Consider the following 22219-nt stretch of genomic DNA (forward strand, 5'->3'; position numbering starts at 1 on the left):
CACGGACAAGGCAATTGAACAGGCACACGGGCAACAACACGAGAATAGAACCAGGAACAGGATACATCCAACGCTACGAACACATGCACATGAGACAACGAACGAGCACCGGACAATGAAACAAGAGGGCATTTATAGGGGAACACAAACGAGGGATAACGACACAGGGCAGGTGTGGGTAATCAAACACTTAGGGAAAGATCACAAGGAAACGAGAGGAACGGGGCCAATGATGAGACACTGGAGAGAACGTATATTATTGTCAAAAGGACAATAATATGTTTCTCTCCACACATAACCAAAGGCTTTGTCATGACTCTGCTACAGGACCAAGAAAAACATGACTAAATGAAGCAGAGCCATGACATATTCCCTGCTGCACACCTCACAACAATATTCTGTTTTACAGTCTACACCAGTGGTCACCAACCCCGTTCCTGGAGATCGACTGTCCTGCAGACTGCAGCTCCAACCCTGCTTCAGCACACCTGTCTGTAATTATCAAGCAAACCCGAACACCTTGCTTAGATAGTTCAGGTGTGTTTGATTGGGGTTAGAGCTGAAATCTTCAGGACGGTCGATCTCCAGGAGCAGGGTTGGTGACCACTGGTCTACACCTTACATTCCTGTTTTCACTGAAACACTATTTATATATTTATATTTACCTATTTCCTTCATTTAAGTTCAACACAATTTTTGTCATAACATGATTTTTTCATGTTCACTCATGTAACATGTTGGGACTACATAAATGATTTGTGTTGTGTCACAACAGAATTATAAAACTGGGCAGATGATTAATATTTCCCAGCATGCTTTGTATAAGACGGCATTTGGAGAGCTATTTTCTTCATGAAGTGTGATTTTATATCCGTAAAGAGAAACGCTTGTTAGTGTTTAACAGAAATAAAGAATAAAACTTGAACATATAAAAATCATGCTTGTTTAACAATCATAATCAATTGGGAAACCTGAATATTAATATATGACAATGAGTAAACATAACTTTATTAAGTGCAACAGATTCATTATGTCAATCCAACAGATTGTTTTCAGTGTATTTGATTCCTGATTTTAATTCAGATTTCTATTTATATTCAGATGTTTATGTTGTTTTGTTTTTATGTTTCTTGTTTATGTTTTGTGATGGACAAGTTTCACACCTACTTTGTAGGACTAAAGTAGTGAGTCTTTTGAAGATAAGCATTGCAGATGTGTTGAGATGAGTAACTTACACGTAAACCGGGAGCTCCGGCGAGTCCTTTCTCTCCCGCTTTCCCAGCCTCACCCTGAAGAGAAGAAACATCTCATGTGACATGTCCAACTCATATTGTCCTACACACAACACAAACATTATGTGATATTTACATTGGCACCCTTGGGTCCGGGGAATCCCATGATTCCAGGCTGACCACGTGCACCCTGAGGGCCGAGGGGTCCAGGACGGCCATCTTCACCAGGAGCTCCCTACATCCTCAACAGAAACACCAGAGGAAAAAAACACAATATCCACATCTGTTAGTGTGTTCCAACCATATGTACCTCTTTATTTTTTATATTTAATTTGCCCTCTGCAGGTTTAGTACAACAACATAAGTGTAATCTGAAAGAATAAAAGCATCAATGCTGTGTACTCACAGACGGACCCACTTTCCCCTGTGGGCCAGCATCACCGGGACGTCCCGTCAGACCCTACATACACACACACACACCTACCTGTGAGTGAGTTGGACACATAGCGTGTATGAGGAAATGTTTGTGTGAATGAGTGATTTACTCTGGCACCGGGCAGACCGGGTTCTCCAGGCCGTCCGGGATCACCGCTGGCTCCTTTAGGACCTGATCCTCCTGGAACTCCACGCTCACCCGGAGCGCCCTGCAACACAGTAACACAACAGCACACTGACACTGAATTCAAATAAACACATTACAGGGTTGTTGTCATAAACATTCGCAGGTTGCTGGTCAAGCTTGTGATCTGCAGAAATAAACAGGTCGACTAACTGCTGATGTGAGTTTCAATAGTTCACATGGGCTCAGATGGGCTGGTGTCACCTCGCTCAGGTCATCTTTGAGCTACTTTCTTTGTGGATCTGAGCGTGACTGCTGTGTTCATATATGCATAAACAAACCAAACTAACGGAGAAAGGGCACCAGGGGCCTCATGCATCAACGCTGCGTACGCACAAAAATGTTGCGTATGCCAGGTTTCACATTCACGGTCGGATGTACTAACAGTGAAATTAACGTGAGAATGTGCGTTCCTCCACGCCAACTTCATGTCTGGCGTACATACATTTCTCGTGGTTTTTGTCCTTTGGCGACTCTTAGAGGCAATGAAGTGAAGTTGCAAACATATAGACTATCAAGCACCACCAGCTGTGAGAAACATTACGATTAATTTGTAATTGATAAAATAATTGACACACTATTGTCACACGAGCCTTGGGAATATGTTATCAATTATGCAATTAAGAAAGAACATATAAAAGCATGAGCAAATTAATACAACCCTTAGTCCATGACAATGGCATCGTTAGCCTTATTAGAGGACATTGCCAATGGCAGAATCCGAAGAGAACAAGTTTTTAGGGACCATAATGATTTTCTGGCTCACGATGATGACTGGCTTATCAGCCATTTCAGATTTCCAAGGGCTATCCTCTTGGAACTTTGTGCTGAGTTGGATCAGAATTTTGAGAGAGAGACAGCGAGGAGCCACGCATTGCCCGTTCCCTTACAGGTGCTCACAACACTTGGTTTCCTGGCAACTGGCTCTTTCCAAAGGGAATTGGCAGACCGCTCAGGAATAAGCCAGTCGTCTTTGCGTCAGACAATGCCAACTGTATGGGACGGGATCATCTGCATGTCTACCAGATATATAAGGTTCCCATACGATGCAGTTGACCAGCCAAACATTAAAGCGCAATTTGCAGCGATAGCCGGTTTTCCTAATGTAATCGGAGTGATCGACTGCACACACATTGCTATAAAGGTGCCATCTGAGGAAGAATTTGCATATGTGAATCGGAAACATTTCCATTCAATAAATGTGCAGATAATATGTGACGCACAAATGCGCCTAACAAATATTGTGGCAAGGTAGCCTGGGTCAACCCATGATTCATTCACAGAGGTGGGTAGAGTAGCCAAAATCTTTACTCAAGTAAAAGTAAAAGTCACTATTTTAAAATTTACTTGAGTAAAAGTAAAAAAGTATGCAATGAAAAAACTACTCAAGTAGCTAGTTACTTAGTTACTTTGTATCTGATTATATAGGCCTACTACATAAAATTAATATTAACGCCAATATTTTAATATTACATTTTAATCAAAATTTTTAATTATCATAAACAGATATCTTTGCAATATACTAGAGAGAATAAAGAATAGACAAACACAGAAGAGACAAGCATTTCTATAAATTTCATCTAGTCCTGATGTCAATGTAGTTATTTAGAATAATAGACCATGTCAAACTAAAGCATGAACTAAACTCAGAGCATTTCCTAAGATGATCTAGAACAACAGTAAACAGTGAACCACACGCCCATCAACAAGTTTTCTTCCTTCTGTTCTTCAAATGTATATTTCTGCAAGCCCACATCTCTGTGTCTGACAGGTAACGCGCATGTTGCGGTGTCTGACGAACAGGTCGCGCGGGTGCGCGCATATGGCGGGCATTTATCATTGCTGGCAAACAATATGACACATTTGCAGTTTTGATTGTATAGATATAGATTAATATCCACTTCATCCAACGCTCTTTGTGTTCTGCGTGTTCTTAAATTTGGGGCTACGAGGAGTGAGTAATCCTGCTTCAGATGATTCAGATCGTGCTGTGAACTGAACAAATCATTTGAACTGATTCATTAGCCTATTCAAATGGTTTTGCCCATTGTTCAATTAATGCTTTCAAAAGAATCGACTCAAAAGAATCAATCACTCGGGAATGCACGTAAAAAGAGACAACAACCTTGAAATAAACAACGCGTTTTAAAAAGCATATTTTAAAATGAAGGAACGAAGGAACGTCACGCAATGTAAGTTATGTAACGAAGTAAAAGTACAGATTTTCTATTAGAAATTTAGTCAAGTAAGAGTAAAAGTACACACTTTTAATTTTACTTAAAAAGTACATATTTTCCAAAATGTTACTCAAGTAAATGTAACGAAGTAAATGTAGCGCGTTACTACCCACCTCTGTTCATTCATACTTACAAACAGCATGGTTGGGATGAGGCTCCAAGCTGGCAGGGTGCGCGATGGGTGGGGCTTCTTGGTGAGTGATGCATTTAAAGTTATGTTTCTATATAAAAAAAATATTAAAATCATTCAACTGCCCATCAGGAGACCGCGGTTATCCACTAAAGTCGTGGTTGTTAACCCCCCTCACCAACCCACAAACTGTTGTAGAGCGGGCCATTGGGCAGCTGAAATGTTTGTGGCGCTGCCTTGACAGGACCGGAGGAATGATGCTATACCACCCCAACAAGGTGTGCTGCATCATGCTGGCCTGATGCCAGATGACCCCGACCCAGGACCAGTGTATGTGCAGCCCAACCAACAAGCTATTCAGGCCCGTCAACATGTGATTGCGACAATATAAATGGTAATCAGACACAAAGTTCATTTTTTGACCAATTCTTTTAATGGGTGACTTATGTCTGTGAGTGCGTCAGTGATATTTTTCAGGTGAGTGTTAATTTTTCCGATGGCCCTAACGATTTGCTGTTGTGACTCCAGAACAGCATGCGTCAAGATGCGGCCAGACGGACGGGACTCAGCACTGGGGGCAGTACTGGAAACGCCGGAGATGTCGGACACAAAGGGCTCTGGCTGCTCCGGAGGGGTGGACTCTGAGTGTGTGCCAGTGGACATGCCTGCTGTTGCACCACAAAAGTCTAAATAAACACAGGCACATGTTAACTGTGATTTGAGTTTGTTCATTATTAATGGGTACACGTATTTGCCATAAATGCAAATGATACGTAAAATATCTGGTGTAATTGAGCTAGATTGCATGCATTTTGAAATTAATTGCAGGCTGGTGTGTACCAACATTAAGCAAATAAATAATAAATTACCTTCGTGGCAGTCCTGTGGTAAATCCGAGTCTCCCACAGCAACGGATACTACTCCAGAGAGTAAAGTGTCGCCGCAATAGAGGCAACTCTCTGCTCAAAGGTGTGAGTTCATTGACCCCTGTACCACCGCCTGTTCTGCCAACACTTTGTCAGTGCGCAGCAGTTCTCTGCTTAACTTTCACTTTTATATCCAACCATTTCTTTTTAATTTCATTTAAAGTGCGATTTTCCGATCCCACCGCGTTGACGGCATCAGCCAAACTCCCCCACTCGTTTTTTTTCCTTTTGTTATTAATTCCGGAGGACAAAGTTCCAAATAAAATATTTTTTCTAGTTTCTACCTCCGACAGTAGCACCTCCAATTCACATTCCGTAAATTTTCGTTTCTTGCTGCATGCTTTTTCCATTTTCTTGTTGCTTGGTTTTGCCAAGGTGGACTCATTACCATATTCAAATTTATTTAGTTGAGGAAGGAGACAGAGTGCTGGTGCATGTGCGCTCAATTTCACGTTAATTGTGATGTACTAAGAGAATATGCGTATTCCAAGATGGTATGCGTCTTTCAAGATGGTATGAAAAGACGTCCAAGGAGGTCCATACGTCCAAGATGGTATGCGTATTTCCAAGATGGCGCCGCAGATGGCTGCCTCGGTGTGGAGCTCTCCAGTTGTTTTAGTGTTTTTGTTAGTTTGTCCTGTTTTATGTTTTTCCCCACACAATCAGTTTCACAAGAGATGAACTGCTGAACATTCGGCAGTGCACACCATCTGATCTTTTACCGGTTTTTGATTATTCGGACGTTTTACTTAACATCGTAGTCGTAGACGCAGTGGTGCTAACAAAGCGCTCCAGGACGAGCAAGCGTGGGAAGCGAGCCGGCGCGCTAATCAGGCTCAGAAAGCGCGGCTTTAAAACTGCGCTGCCTAGCATACATCTGGCGAATCTGCGCTCTCTGCCAAACAAAATGGACGAACTTCTTCTACTCTACCGGAAAAATAAGGATTTTTCAAACTCTGCTGTTTTGTGTTTCGTGGAAACGTGGCTAAATGACTTCATCCCGGACAGCGCGCTACATCTGCCCGGCTACCAGCTGTTCAGAGCGGACCGCGACGCAGAATCAACGGGGAAATCGCGCGGTGGTGGGGTATGTTTCTACATCAATGAAAAGTGGTGTACAGATACAACAGTGATGAAGAAGATGTGCTGTCTCGACCTAGAAGCACTCTTCATTAACTGTAAGCCATTTTACTCGCCGCGAGAGTTTTCCTCGTTCATTCTCGTTTGTGTTTACATTCCACCGCAAGCGCACGTGAGCGTGGCGTTACAACAGCTCGCCGATCACATCACGGACACTGAGCAACAACATCCAGACTCTGTTATTATTATTCTTGGCGACTTTAATCAGGCAAAACATACACTCGAGCAGCCAAAATACAGACAACACATCACATGCCCTACCAGAGACAAAAATATTTGCCATTGCTACACCACAATAAAGAATGCATATCGCTCTGTCCCTAAAGCAGCTTTAGGACTGTCTGATCACTGCCTGGTTCACCTTATCCCAGCCTACAGGCAGAAACTAAAAGCTGCCAAACCTATGGTAAGGACCGTTAAAAGATGGACCAACGAAACAGAGCGGGCCTTACAAGCCTGTTTCGAGTGCACCGATTGGAATGTTTTTGAAGCTGCTACCACCGATCTGGACGAGCTCACAGAGACTGTAACATCATACATCAGTTTCTGTGAGGATTTGTGCATTCCTACCAGGACTTCCTTAAAATACAACAATGATAAACCATGGTTCTCAGCAAAACTCAGACAGATTCGCCAAGCCAAGGAGGATGCCTACAGAAAAGGGGACAAAGTCTTGTACAAGCAGGCTAGGAACACATTGACAAAGGAGATCAGAGTGGCTAAGAGAAACTACTCTAAAAAGTTTGAAAACCGGTTTTCAGCCAACGACCCTGCGTCTGTGTGGAAAGGGCTTAAAGACATCACCAACTACAAGCCACCATCCCCCAATTTTGCAGGCAATCAACACCTGGTCAATGATCTGAATGACTTTTACTGCAGATTTGAAAATGCTAACTTTACACCTCACACCAACTCTGACATTCTCTCTACACAACACCTATCACCTTCAGTCACCCCACCTCCTGCACTTCAGATCAGTGACGGGGATGTGTGCCGAGCCTTTAGGAAACAAAAGACAAGAAAAGCACCAGGTCCAGATGGTATCTCCCCAGCCTGTCTTAAAAGCTGTGCTATTCAACTGGCCTTCATCTTCTCACAGACCTTCAACAGATCACTGGAGCTGTGCACAGTTCCTTCCTGTTTCAAGCGCTCCACCATAATCCTCATCCCAAAGAAACCCAAAATCACAGGACTGAATGACTACAGACCCGTCGCTCTCACATATGTGGTCATGAAGTCATTCGAGAGACTGGTACTGGCTTATCTGAAGGTCATCACAGAACCCTTACTGGACCCCCTGCAGTTTGCCTACAGAGCAAACAGGTCTGTTGAGGATGCAGTTAACATGGGGCTGCATTTTGTCCTGAAACATCTGGATAGACCAGGGACCTATGTGAGGATCCTGTTTGTGGACTTCAGCTCCGCTTTCAACACCATCATCCCATCACTGCTCCAGACAAAGTTAACCCAGCTATCTGTTCCTGGCTCTATCTGTCAGTGGATCACCAGCTTTCTGACAGACAGGCAGCAGTTAGTGAGAATGGGGAAACTCACATCCAGCACCCTCACAATCAGTACTGGCGCCCCCTAGGGGTGCGTTCTCTCCCCACTGCTCTTCTCCCTGTACACAAATGACTGCACTGCCCTGGACCCTTCTGTCAGACTTCTGAAGTTCGCAGACGACACCACACTCATTGGCCTCATACAGGATGGTGATGAGTCTGCGTACAGACAGGAGGCTGAGCAGCTGGCTGTCTGGTGCAGTCATAACAACTTGGAGCTGAACACGCTTAAAACAGTGGAGACGATTGTGGACTTCAGGAGAAACCCCCCTGCACTCCCCCCTCTCACCATCATGAACAGCACTGTGTATAAAAAGGAGACGGCGTGCTGCATTCATTCACCTTTTGGTCTGAGGAGCCTGAGCATCCCTCGACCGCTGCGGCGGGCAGCCAGCATTGTGGCAAGAAGGACACAACGTCTCGTTCCCTCCATCAGGGAACTGAGGTTACATCCGTAACCAAGACGTTCCCTTTCTGTCGGTCTCTCGACATTGTGTCGAGCCGACAGATGGGGTTCCTATGGAAAACGCCACAGCGGTGTGCTGCGTCACAATCTCTAGCGGAGCGACGCTGACTGGCCTGTGCGAGTCAGACGTGAGCACTAGCGCAAAATTGTAACCATCCAGTAGAGAGGTAGGGGGTCCCAGAGCTTTTTTGAAAAAGGTGGGAAGCCCCTGCCACCGGCCGTCACGGGCACCGTAAGGGCCACTGGGTAAGCATTATTCCCCCTGGGGGAAAAACGCTACAGAGAGCACCATCCTACCATAGGGAGGAATTACATGGTCTCACCATAAGGGGATAACTCATGGGAAAATGTGCGGACTGAAGGAGTTAACTTGCAAGGTGGAGGTCCACCTAGGGAGGTCATGGGTTGCAGAGGTGGGAACCATTCATGAGGATACATCAGATGGAACCGCCCACTGGGGGGGTTACCACGTCTGGAGCACTAGGTCCGGATAGAGCTATGTGGTAGATAACTCAACTGTTCCCCGGCCTAAGGAGACAGCCTGCCCCCAGGAGGGTGCTTAGTGATGGCTGGAATGCCTGTTCTTTATCCAGTGGGGAAAGAAGGGAGGCGTAATAGCCGCTGATCCCCCTAGAGGAAGGGGGAAGGGCTTTAGCAGGCGTACGCCCTACTGGCTGCCGGTCCTACACGTTGCCCTGCAGGAAGCGGGCTGACACCGGTCCCACGCGTAGGTATTAGAACCTCGCGAAGGTGTTGGGCGTAGCCCAACCTGCAGCTCTGCAGATGTCTGCCAGAGAGGCGCCCTGAGCCAGTGCCCATGAGGAGTGTGCCTCACTCCTAATGGGCAGGGGCGATCTTGAGATCGGTATGCCGTAGTGCCGGCATCCACGATCCAGTGCATCACCTCTGTTTGGAGACAGCCCTCCCTTTCAGCTGACCTCCAGAACACACAAGAGCTCCTCAGAGCTTCTGAAGCTCTGCGTGCGGTCCAAATAGAGGCGCAACGCGCGTCCTGGACACAACACGGATGGGGTTGGGTCTTCCTCCCTGGTGGGGAGCTGCAGGTTCACCACCTGGTCTCTAGGGGGAGTGGTGGGAACTTTGGGCACGTAGCCGGGCCGGGGTATCAGGATAACGTGAAAATCACCGGGCCAGAGTTCTAGGCAATCTGTGGACACGGAGGGAGCTTGTAGGTCCCCTACGCTCTTGGAGGTGAGCGCCATCAGGAGAGCCATCTTTATCGTGAGGTGAGATAGAGCGGCACCTCCAAGGGGCTCGAAGGGGGGGCCTCTTGAGGCCCGACACCTAGGTCGCAAGAGGGTACGGAGCGCAGATGAGGCGGTAGCCTTCTCGCGCCCCCTTAGGAACCTAATGACCAGGTTGTGCTGTCCCAGAGGCTTCCCAGCAACTGGGTTGTGATGAGCAGCCGTAGCGGCTACATACATTCCCAGTGTGGAGGGGGAGAGGTTACTCCCCAGTCTCTCTTGAGGAAGGGACAGCTCGTACCCGACCGAGGAACTCCGCGGGTCTTCTCATTGAGAAGAGCACCAGGACGAGAAGAGGCGCCACTTATGGGCGTATAGTCGCCCAGTGGCCGAGGCCCTAGCCTGAGTGACGTCCCAACAAGACTGGGGGTGGGTCACTCAGGATCTCCTCGTCCCGTCCAGACATGGAAGTTCCAGGGGTCTGCCTGGTATGCCATAATGTGCCCCTTCCCCTGGGAAAGGGGGTCCTTCGCCAGGGGGATCGGCCAGGGGGAGTTGTTGTCAAGAGCCTTAGCTCCAAGAACCAAGTCCGGTTGGGCCAATAGGGCGCAACTAGTACCACTTGATGCTCCTCTTCCCTGGCCTTGCACAAGACCTGTGCAATGAGGCTCACTGGGGGGGAAGGCATACTTCCGCTTACCCCGCGGCCAGCTGTGCACTAAGGTATCCGTGCCGAGGGGTCCCTCGGTCAGGGAGTACCAAAGCGGGCAATGGGAGGAGTCCGGGGAGGCAACAGGTCCCCCTGTGCCTGGCCGAACTGCTCCCATATGAGCCGGACTGCGCGGGGATGGAGTCGCCACTCTCCGCGAGGCGTCGACTGACGAGAGAGCGCGTCGGCTGTCTGGTTCAGGTCGCCTGGGATATGTGTGGCTTGCAGGGAGCTGATCACCTGCTGACTCCACAGGAGGAGGCGTCAGGCGAGTTGTGTTAGCTGCCGTGAGCGAATGCCACCCTGTCGATTGATATACGCCACGGCAGTTGTGCTGTCTGACCGGACCAGCACGTGCTCGCCCTGCACGAGAGGCAGCAGCCTCTTCAGTGCAAGTAGCACAGCCAACAACTCTAGGCAGTTGATATGCCAACGCAGGCAGGGGCTCGTCCACCGCCCCGACACTGCGTGCCTTTTGCACACGACACCCCACCCCTGCAGGGAGGCAACCATCGTCACACGATGTGCCTTGCTGCCCTAGGGGGATCCTGTCCACCAAAAAGGTCATTGAAGACCAGGGGGTTGGGGTGCGTCAGCAGAGAGGCGTGATGACCATACGCCTGCTGCCGGTGTGCCATGCTCTCCAGGGAACCCGACTCTGTAGCCAGTGTTGGGGCGATCGCATGTGCATCAACCCGAGGGGGACCACCCCCACCAAGGATGCCATGTGCCCAGGAGCCTCTGAATTGTTTCAGGGGGACCGCTGACTGCCTGAAGTGCTTCAGGAAGTTCAACACTGACTGACCGCACTCTGAGTCAGTCACGCTGTCATGGGGACGGAGTCGAGTTCCATACCGAGAAAGAGGATGCTCTGCACAGGGGAGAGCTTGCTCTTTTCTCAGCTGACCTGTGGTCCCAACCGATCTAGGTGCCGGAGCACTAGGTCCCTGTGTGTACACAACAGATCTCGTGAGTGTGCCCAGATGAGCCAGTCGTCGAGATAGTTAGTACCCGCACACCTCTCTCCCCGAGGGGAGTGAGGGCGGCTCCCCCGATCTTCGTGAAGACTCGTGGGGACAGGAACAGACCGAAAGGGAGGACTCTGTACTGATATGCCCGCCCTCGAAAGCGAGACATGAAAGTAAGCGTCCTTCAGGTCGATTGCCATGAACCAATCTTGGCATCTGGTAGACGCCAGGATCTGAGTCCTGTGGGAACACAGCCACCTGTGACGCAACGTCTGAATCTTCAACTGCCCGCAGTGCGGGCAGGACGTATCCACAACGTCTGCCCCAGCATACTGGAAGCAGACACCGTGTCCGTCCCCCTCCTTGATGGGTGTGTTGCACCCATGAGAACAGCGGGACATGCCACGCTGGAGAAATTTGCTCTTTTAGAAAAAACACTCGAACACTCCTGGCACTGCCGAGACGCCCAGGGGAAGTCGCTGCAGAAAGGGACTGTCCGCTGCACCACGTCGTAAGATTCCAGCAGTAATTCGGCATAGAGTTTGAAGTTTCGAAGTCGATCATGTGTGAAGGCTCCGAAGAACAAAAGGTGAATGAATGCAGCACGCAGTCTCCCTTTTATACCCGGATATCCGGGGGCGGAGTCCGGCATGCAAATTTCATTCGCCAATTTCATTGGCCTTTTCTAAACTAGTCAGAAGTTGATAGGTTCTCAAGAGCGAACCCCATCTGTCGGCTCGACACAACGTCGAGAGACCGACAGAAAGGGAACAAATTCCTTGTATGTGCAAACATACTTGGCAATAAAGCTCTTTCTGATTTCTGATTTCTGATTCTGATATGCGTGGGATCCTGCGTAAGCAGAGATTCATACATCTGAGTTTTTTGTGCGTACGCACATTTACAGCTTTGTACGTACACAATGTTTTAGTATGGAATCAACACAAGTCTTTGAACATGAGGCCCCAGGTGTCTGAACAAATGCTCCAAATAAACATTCAGCAACTGTAAAGACATCTCACCTTTGGACCGGCCAAACCGTCTTGTCCAGGAAAACCTCTGTTACCAGGAGCTCCCTACAGAAAACAACAGTAAATGTCAAACTGCCTCATCTAACCAACAACACACACACAGTTCAGCTACAGAGGGAGTGTCTTACTCTCTCTCCCGATGGTCCTATGGGTCCAAGAGCACCGGGCTCTCCTCTGGGTCCTCGCTTACCTTCCTCTCCAGCCGGACCCAGGGCACCTTGAGGCCCAGCATTACCCTATACAAACCACAGTGAAGATAGTTTCATTCAACTCATATCAATGATCACAACATAGATGGAGCATTCACATGTTTAAGGATGAGTCGATGCTTTCAGAACAAGAGTAACAGTGCCCTCTACTGTATGACACTGAACCCATAGAAAGAAAGAAAAACTCATCAATGAAAGGAGATCATGAAAAATGTATCAGTCAAGAGGAAGTCTGTACTTTTAAACAATAACGCATGTATTGTCAAGTAAAATTTACATTGCTCTTTTTTACATTTTCACTGTTAAACATTTGTATTTTTACATAAATAAAATATCCCTCAGTTTGAAAATCATTTACACCAGAAAAGTTCAGTTTCAGCTGGTGTTATATGCTGTATAGTATTGATGTATTCATGTTTAATTGTTGTCATGCGGTCAAGAATGAAGAATATGACTTACAATCTCTCCTTTAGGACCCGCTTCACCCTTGAACCCAGCCAGACCCGAATCACCCTACAGGACACACACACGCGCGCACACACACACACACACACACACACACACACACACACACACACACACACACACACACACACACACACACACACACACACACACACACACACACACACACACACACACACACACACACACACACACACACACACAATCTATTACCATCAGAAAGTCTAAACCCTTCACTTCAGAATCAAACACGAAAGGTTTATGAAATGTGAATGAAATTACATTTCAGCATGACGACACAATAAGGATAAAAACAACCCTAAATGTCCCGCCCTGAGGCACAAATCAACCAATCACAATTATGATATATTTCTCTCGCTCTAAAATAAATTTCAGGTTGACACTTTTGCATGTCCAATGTTTTCTTTTTTTGTCCAATATTTTCGTGCCTTTATTGCAATGTTTCTCAACCAAGGGGGTCTCAAAATGATCCAAGTAAGACAAACCAAGCATTTAAAATGAGCTAAAAAATCCTGCTTTTGCAGTATGGACCTGGTTTGTATAACCTGCGTTATGGCACTACAGGACCATTTTGCATTTTCTGTAAGTATTCATTGTGATTTTAATTTTGTTCAGGTAAATTCCAGAGATAATGTTATTATACAATCATTTAAGAGGAGGTGTATGATTGTTCTATAACTTATGATCTCCGAAATATTCATACTAACCCATGACCAGTTTCTGATTTTTCCTCAAGTGTTGACACACCTGCATATTGTCTATCATGGCATGGGCTTGATTTTATTCATTTAAATGTTCAAAGTTTAATCTTAAAAATGGATATGGTTCGTATTTGGGCACAATCAAATGATGCGGATGTGATTGTTTTAACGGAAACTTGGCTGAGCAAATCTGTATCAGACAATGACATTTCTATTGATGGTTACAACATATATAGGACAGATCGACCAAAAAGGGGTGGGGGCATAGCAATTTTTATTAAAAAAGTTTGTTTCATGTTAAAACATTTCTATCTAAAGCAGTAAGTAAACAATATGAATGTTTAGCTCTTGATCTTGAGGTCTGTAATTCTCTCAATATAACAGTTGTTGGTTGTTACAGAGCACCATCTGCTGAGAGTGGGGCTCTTTCATCCTTATTTCAGCTGTTATCAGATCTGAAATTCAAAGAATGGGTAGTTCTAGGCGACTTAAATTGGAACTGGCTGGATTCATCTTCTGATGAACTAAAAACCTATATTTGTGACTCAATGAATCTCTTTCAGATGGTTGATAGTCCCACCAGGCCGAATCCAAAATGTCTAGAAAAATCATCTTTAATTGATTTAATTTTCACAAACGTGCCACATAATTATTTAATTGCTTCTATATTTGCCAATGACATCAGTGACCACTGTGTCATCCCAATGGTTAGAGACACAAAAATCCCTAAAACCAAATTGTGTATTATAATGAAGCGAGACATGAAACACTTCTCTGAGCAAGCTTTCCTTCATGATGTTAATTGCTTTAAGTGGGAAAATATTACTTTAATACCTGACCTTAATATAGCATGGGAATATTTCTATGCTAGTTTTTCTACTTTAGTTAACAAACATGCCCCCTTCAAAATAAATAGGGTGAAAGGTCAAAATAATTCCCATGCATTAACTCCTTATTTATCCAATATGCTCCATGAGTGAAATCTGGCATGGGTGAAAGCTAGGAAAACAGATCTAAATGCAGATTGGCTTAATTTTAGAAGACTGTGCAATGCATGTACAGTAGCGATTAGAAAAGCTAAAGCTTAGTATTTCCTCAATAAAACATAAAAAAACTCTTTAAAACTATTAAATCATTAACTGTAAATAATAGGAGTTTGGAACTTCCACTTTTTATTATAATAGGCTCCCATACAATCACTGATAAAGTTAAAATGCTTAATTATTTTAATGAACATTTCATAGATTCTGGTTTTCTGTTTGATTCATCTAAGAATACCCTGATGAACCCTGCCATAAAACAATGTTTTGACAGAGGGACGTATGTCTAGTCAGGTTTTCAAATGTTCACCTATTACAAGCTCTGCGGTGTGAAAAGCCCTAAAACTTTTAGATGCTTCAAAATCAGCTGGTTCGCTTTGTCTCACCTTTGACTCACATTTTTAACCTTTCTCTTGTCACAAATGAAATTCCATTAATATGGAAATCTGCTTTTGTTCTTCCTTTGTTTAAAAGTGGAGATCCTACAAATTTGAATAATTACTGGCCATTTCCAAGCTATCGGTGTTGTAAAATATTGGAAACTTTTGTCAGTAACCAAGTGAAGGATTTTCTTACTGTAAATAATATATTGTCTGACTTTCAATCAGGCTTCAGAAAGCAACATAATACAACTACGGCAATCTTAAAAGTTTTAAATGATTTCATAGAATGTGTTGATAATACGAATTACTGTGCTGCTTTGTTTATTGATTTATCTATCTAAAGTTTTTGATACTGTTGAACATAGTATACTGATTCAAAGACTAGTCAGTGGTCTTGTTAGATGTTTTTAAAACAATGTTATATAAAATGGAAGCTGAAACTGCTTGTAGATGCTTTGTGTGATTTAATTTGTGTCGTGTTTGAAATATTGATAATGTGTGTACTAAGGGTGTGCAAAGCAGCCGGTATTTGTATCTGTATTTGTATTTGTTGAGGGGGGGAAGTATTTGTATTTGTATTCGAGTAAAATTCAAAATAGGCGTAAAAATCCTTTTTTTTTCACTTCTAATTTACGTTATAGTGTACGTAAACAGCGAACATGAGAGCACCCGACTTGCAGATGTCAATAATGCAGCGTAATGGAATAATCTCCCGATCAAACTCCGCTTCCCGAAAGTTATAAACTGCCTCCGGAACCCAGTAAAGGTACAAAAATCTATTCAACAAAAATAGTGATGCACGCAGTGAAGTCTTTTTTCGCTCAGCCGAGCCTTCTCTGTTGCTGTGTGGAGCAGCCTGTGTCAGTCACCTCTTTTACCCTGAGGTCACCTGAAGCTTAGTTTTGATTTATGCCGGTGTGCTGCACGTGAACTCATCAACTCTTTTACCAGTTTTAGCACAGAAAGTCTATTATGACCCATTATTAACACATGCATGACGACATCACGTATAAGTAATGAACAAACATTTAACATGTGGAAACTCACAGACTGTCCCTTTGGTCCGAGTGGACCGGTTGCTCCCTGAGGTCCAGGAGGGCCACGAGGACCCGAAAAACCAGGAGAACCGGAAATACCAGGAGCGCCCTACAGGAGAGGACAGAGTATGTGTGAACACCATAAATATTCAGAGTATATGACCTATGAACAAACAATGGGAGACGCTCATGTACTCACCACTGATCCCTTGGCGCCGGGGTTGCCATCAGTTCCGGGGTTACCCTACACATTCAGACACAACTTTCAACAGTCAGCAGCTTGTTGCATCTTAATGTCATCTCTCACAGAACAAAATAAACATGTTTAGTCCACCACTGTGATGTTGAATGATTGTGAAAGGAATCTGGACTGAGACAATAAAGCTGCTAAAACATCAGAATTTCACTTGTTCATTTAGTTTCACCATTGGTTATTTAGGACAAAAGCACACTTGTGTTCAGTCAGTGCTTTGCTAAAAGGTGAACCATCAAACAGCATCGCTGGGGTGACGTGTATGATGACTCACGGAGACTCCAGAAGGCCCTGGAGCTCCCGGGACACCCGACTCTCCACGAGGTCCTTGTGCTCCCTCAGGTCCACGGGCACCGGTGGGCCCTGCTTCACCCTTAAAAACGAACATTTGCACGAAACTGTTTCTTCACTCATGCCAATGCATCTTTGACGTCTAACTGGTTTCAGAAATGTGCATGAAGCTTTTCTTTTATTAAGCATGTGATAAAAATAGACGAATGAAAAAATGTCCCACCTTCGTCCCGGGGGATCCTGGGAAACCATTAGCTCCAACTATGCCTACTGGACCCTGTTAGCACACCAAAAACACGTACACATGTTTATTATCTGTAAATACACCACAGCTTTCCTAAAACACATTGATGAAGAGATACTGTGATGAGAGAATGTACCGGAGGACCAGCAGGACCGGGCAAACCATCATTTCCACGAGTGCCCTGTTCAAATACAACAGACAACATTTAAAATGCTAACAAAACTACAACACAATTCTGAGATGACTGGATAGCATCAATATAACGTCTTCATGGGAGACAGTTTTCAATTTATTTTATCAATTTATTTTTTATGTTTGTCAAATGACAGGCAGAGAGAGGGTCTTACAGCAGCTCCTGAGGGTCCTGGACGTCCCCGTTCACCAGACAGACCGCGAGGACCCTAAACAAAAACACACAACACACACAAATGAACTCAGATTCTGACAACAGAGCTCATGTTTCTCCTACACAAATGAGACAATAGTTGACATACAGTAATAGTGTATGGCAGAGACCCCCAAAAACATATCAACAGCTCCAAGTCCCCCCGCATATGTGTATATAGTAACATTTCCATAGAGTGTATATAAGACAGTAGAATGTTTGCAAAAAAAAGAATAACAAAAATAACAAGCACAATGTGCAAATCAAATTCTGGTGAAGTTTTTATTTTGAGGATTGGCCGATACCAGTGCTGGTGCACACTTCAAGTACATCGTCAATAACTGAAAAAGCTGTGAAATGTATTAAGAAAAGCCAAATTGATCCCTTCAGTTTTTTTACTAAATATACTTTTATACTTTTGTGTAGGTAGAGTACTGTTACTTCCCAAGAATAAAAGTACTTGTCCTAAAAACTACTCAAAGTATGAGTAAAAAGTAGCAAAGTGTTCACGAGAAGTGAGTCTTGCACAGAGTCTTGCACATGTTAATCTGTGCAATTCAAAATGTATCTTACAACAGTGACAGCTTGAAAATGATTTATTACATAAAACTTTTAAAATATATATAATGACAAAGGGCAGATTAAAGAGTAATGTGAACATATGAATGAACATTATAGAAATAAGTAATTTCATCAATTTTTTTCATTAAAAACTATTAAAATCAATGTATGACCCGTCTAATAATGTCCTAAATAATTATGATCTATTTTGCCAAATAAGGTGACTTCATATGGAATATTATAATATATGACAAAACAATAGCAACATATCAAATGGATGTCCCTGATGTCAGCAGAGGCTGGATGTTTTAGATCAGTACAGCATGAGATACTAAAAAAAACATTTTGCTGCCTTCGGGCACCTATTTACATCATACTAGCGAGACATGAATGGGGAAGACTGATATCGGTAATACTTTACAATAAGGTGCTATTTATTAACAATTAGTTAATGCATTAGCTAAAAGGAACTAACATTGAACAATACTAATACAGCATTTATTAATATTAATTCATGTTAATTTCAGCATTTACTAATACATGTTTTAAATCAAACGTTGTCACTGTTAACATTAGTTAATGCATCATGAATTAACATGAATAACTGTATTGACATGAACTAATATTAACAAGGATTAATAAATGCTGAAAAACTATACTGTTCATTTTTATTTAATGTTAGCTAATGCATTTAATAATGTTAAATAATAGCACCTTATTGTAAAGTGTTACTCTTTTGTGTTAGCGGAGAGTTGCAAATGCTTGTCATCAATGACATCGGTGATATGAGTGCAGACGTTTGTGTTCTGTAGCTAACTCGCTGTATTCCGTCCAGGTATTCATGAGCTGTCTTTGTTGCTAGCGCCTCATTGGATGCTTTTGTATTTTTACACTTCAAACATCCTAGTTTGTATTTAACATTTTAAGTTTTAATTTAAGTTTGAATAGTTTTGATTAAGCATGTGCCACAGTCTGGTCTAGCACAAGCTCAAATCATTTGCTCTTGCATTAACCGTACAGAGATTTCGGAGTTGATTACAGAATTTAGCAAACAAAAAAAATCTTGAACTGATATAATGATAATTTGAGATATTTTAATCATCTGTTTTGAGTATTTTAAATGTATCCCTCTTTTAAGGAAATGTTTACCCCTCCAAGAATGAAAATTCTCTCATACTGTACTGGTGGGTCACGGCCGGCCCGAGCATTATGAGATCCTTAAGTTTTGTCATCAGTTTATGTATGTTGTTGTTTTTAAATTCCTAAGTTTTGTTGTAGATTCTTGATGAGTTCTGATTTGCCTTTGCATTGGCTGGTGAATGTCCGATAAAGTAACACTGAAATGTGGTAGTATGAGTGGGATTAGCAGCTGTACAAACACGTACCATTGGTCCAGGAGCCCCGCTCTCTCCAGGCGAGCCAGCTTCACCCTAAGAGAAAGGCAAAGAATAAGAAAGAGAGACTGAAACTACTAAAACAACCACACACGTGACGATGGAAAGATGAAAATTTGAAACATATGAGATATGTGCAGGTCATACTTTAGCTCCAACAGCTCCAGATTCTCCTTTAGCACCATCAAGACCTGAATAACCCTACAAACACACACACACACACCACAGGTTTAGAGGTTATCACCATTATTTCATGCTTTTAGAGTGATTCAGATCCTGAATACAGTCACAGGCTAAACGGTGTTAAGCACAATATGGCACAGCCTTCAATGAAACATCATGTAAATATTAACTACACCAGTGTCTCATGTCATTTGCATTTAAAAACTGTATGTTGAGCTGTGATACTAACATGAAATGGTGAAAAGGTCATACGGTAGCGCTACTTTGTCATGAAGCAGAGCTACTGACCAACCAAAAGCAGTTTTACACTGTACCGCATTAAGACTTTCATGAAAATAATAGGAGCACATGCTGAAAAAGAGAAAAGTCCACTAACTCGATGTCCCTTTATTCCAGGTAGACCTGGTGTTCCTGGAAATCCACGGGCTCCCTGTGTTTCAAAAGAGAGAGAGAGAGAGAGAGAGAGAGAGAGAGAGAGAGGTATGAGGCGAATGTCTCCTCTTTCTCTCTCTGGCCTGCATCCACAGCAGATGCTCACATCTGGACAAAAGCTTGAGCCGTCATACAGCGATAAAAACCTTAAACACCGAAGAACTCACCTGAGGTCCAAGAGGTCCACGTTCACCACTTTTACCAGGTTTACCTGCTTCCCCCTTAAACAAACAAACAAAGAAACAAACATGTAGCTGGAAGCTAATCACATGATGCTACTATAGTGAAATATCACTGAATATCCTGTGAAATATTCAGAGACACGTGGATGGAAAAATGAGAAGCATTTTCTTGACTGAAAGCATTTTCTGCTGGCACAAAGATGGAGCACATTATGTGTTATGTCATGTGGGCTGGAGGAACAGCTTGAGACCCCATCAGTGCCGAGAACTATCATGTGATATTCCCTACAGTAGAAATAACATAAGATATTAAGGTGAGGAGTGGGAATACTTACATCATCTCCAGGTTTTCCTGAGGGACCGGAGGGGCCACGGGGACCCATCGAGCCCTACCAAAACAACAATGAAACATTACATTTAAAAGGCTCTGAATAGCTTCTGCTATACATGTTTACCTAATGTTATTGAAAATGTTTTACACACACTAAAAGAAATGCTTGTGACCCACACAGTGAAAGCATTCACTTACAGTATAGAACTCATCTTCAGACCAGGGGTCTCATTTATAAAACTGTGCGTAGGATCCTTACTAAACGTGTACGTGCACCCGAAAACCAAAGCGTACGCCCAAAAATAATCCGATTTATAAAACCGTGCATACGCACACCTGTAAGCAATATTCGCTTTATAAATCACAGATCACCTGCAAGTGTGCGTACGTGAATCAGCCTCATATCCCGCCCTGTACACGCCCATTTTTACCCATAAATAGTCAATGCAAAGCACCTCATGAATACTGATTCGTATATTAATACGCCTGCCATCCAATCCGCTTGTTAAGCCTGACGTCACGCACCATAATGGGTGTACACCGTTTCCTGGTCAAACCGCTATCAGATGCCATAGAAAAATAACAAAAAAATGTAAAACCCCCGATCCCATCCTTTATCTCCGTAACGAAATCACAAATGGCCACACATGAGATTCATTGAGATTTCCATATTAATAATTGTTAGAATTATTATTATAATTATATTAAAGCCAAAGAAGGTCGCTGCAGCATTTATATGTTTACAGCATTTAGACTGATCATTAACACCTCATTAAAATCACCTCATTAATTACTGGTGTCCTTCACCTGAGATAAAATTTGAAGACATAATTGTTAGAGACGAATGTTTCTTCATTCCGGTTTTGTTATGAACATAGTTAAAACCGATAACGAGGACATTTAGAGTAACGATTGTGCGAGAGTTTAATGGCTGTATTTCCAGACTTTGACATTCGATGATTATGCAGGAAAATATATTTAGCTATTTATTTACACTGTGTTATTTGATACTGTCCTATATTCTATGCAGTCGGATCATCTCCTCCTCATGCGCTCATAGTGTGATGGTGAGACAGCGCTGATTAAATATTTACATTGAATTTTTATTTAAGATTTGAGTTTGATTTTGATTTTACAAGAGCTGCATGAAACAAGTATCACCCAATACAAGCGCAAATAACTCTGCGGATTTAATCTTCGTGATAATGAGGATATTTAAGGTAAAATTAAATGTGCGTGAGGGATTAATGCTTATAATCATTTTTATCACACTTACCTTTTGCAATCTAACTTGAGTTCACTAACTCACCATCGGTGTCGCCAAACTGCTCTGTCTCCAAAATGTCCGTACGCATGGGTCAGAGTTTGCGTGCAGGTGCGCACATTTTTCCGTCAAGTTTGTTTTTATAAATCCCATCTTTTGCGTGGGAAGTGGCGTACGCCTCTTTCAGGGAATGTTTTGTGCGTACGCAATGGTTATAAATGAGGCCCCTGATCTTTGCTTCTGTCTATCGTCCGATTTCTAACCTTCCCTTTATCTCAAAAATTACGGAGAAAAACGTTTTGTCTCAGTTGCAGTCATATTTGTTACATAATTTGATTCATGAAAAATTTCAGTCCAGGTTTAAAGCACAACATAGCACAGAGTCTGCCCTTTTAAGAGTTTCCAATGATATCTTCCGTGCAACAGATACAGGGAAGTATGTGGCCCTTGCCCTCTTAGATCTTAGTGCTGCTTTTGATTTGGTTGACCATGAAGTTCTATTATCTCATCTGGAGCTGTGTGTGGGTTCTCGTGGCACAGTTTTACAATGGTTTCGATCTTAACTGTCTAATAGGTGGTTTATGTTATTTTAGGACATTGCAGCTCTTCCAACATATC

General features: G+C 43.5%; 1 protein-coding gene across 3 annotated transcripts in view; it reads right to left on the reverse strand.

Moving 5' to 3' along the window:
- The window catches only part of col2a1b (collagen, type II, alpha 1b), an 83135-nt gene that overhangs the window by 23486 nt on the left and 37430 nt on the right, over positions 1-22219 (reverse strand). For all 3 annotated transcript variants that reach the window (XM_057361380.1, XM_057361381.1, XM_057361379.1), the window contains 18 exons: positions 20342-20395; positions 19992-20045; positions 19769-19822; positions 19357-19410; positions 19201-19245; positions 17217-17270; positions 17006-17050; positions 16849-16902; positions 16609-16707; positions 16281-16325; positions 16092-16190; positions 12894-12947; positions 12354-12461; positions 12217-12270; positions 1778-1876; positions 1639-1692; positions 1369-1467; positions 1236-1289 (listed from right to left, as the gene is read on the reverse strand). In XM_057361380.1, coding sequence (XP_057217363.1) covers positions 1236-1289; positions 1369-1467; positions 1639-1692; positions 1778-1876; positions 12217-12270; positions 12354-12461; positions 12894-12947; positions 16092-16190; positions 16281-16325; positions 16609-16707; positions 16849-16902; positions 17006-17050; positions 17217-17270; positions 19201-19245; positions 19357-19410; positions 19769-19822; positions 19992-20045; positions 20342-20395 — 1179 coding nt within the window. The remainder of the gene's footprint in view (positions 1-1235; positions 1290-1368; positions 1468-1638; positions 1693-1777; positions 1877-12216; positions 12271-12353; positions 12462-12893; positions 12948-16091; positions 16191-16280; positions 16326-16608; positions 16708-16848; positions 16903-17005; positions 17051-17216; positions 17271-19200; positions 19246-19356; positions 19411-19768; positions 19823-19991; positions 20046-20341; positions 20396-22219) is intronic.

This window comes from Triplophysa rosa, linkage group LG20 (genome assembly GCF_024868665.1).
Source record: "Triplophysa rosa linkage group LG20, Trosa_1v2, whole genome shotgun sequence".
NCBI lineage: Eukaryota > Metazoa > Chordata > Actinopteri > Cypriniformes > Nemacheilidae > Triplophysa > Triplophysa rosa.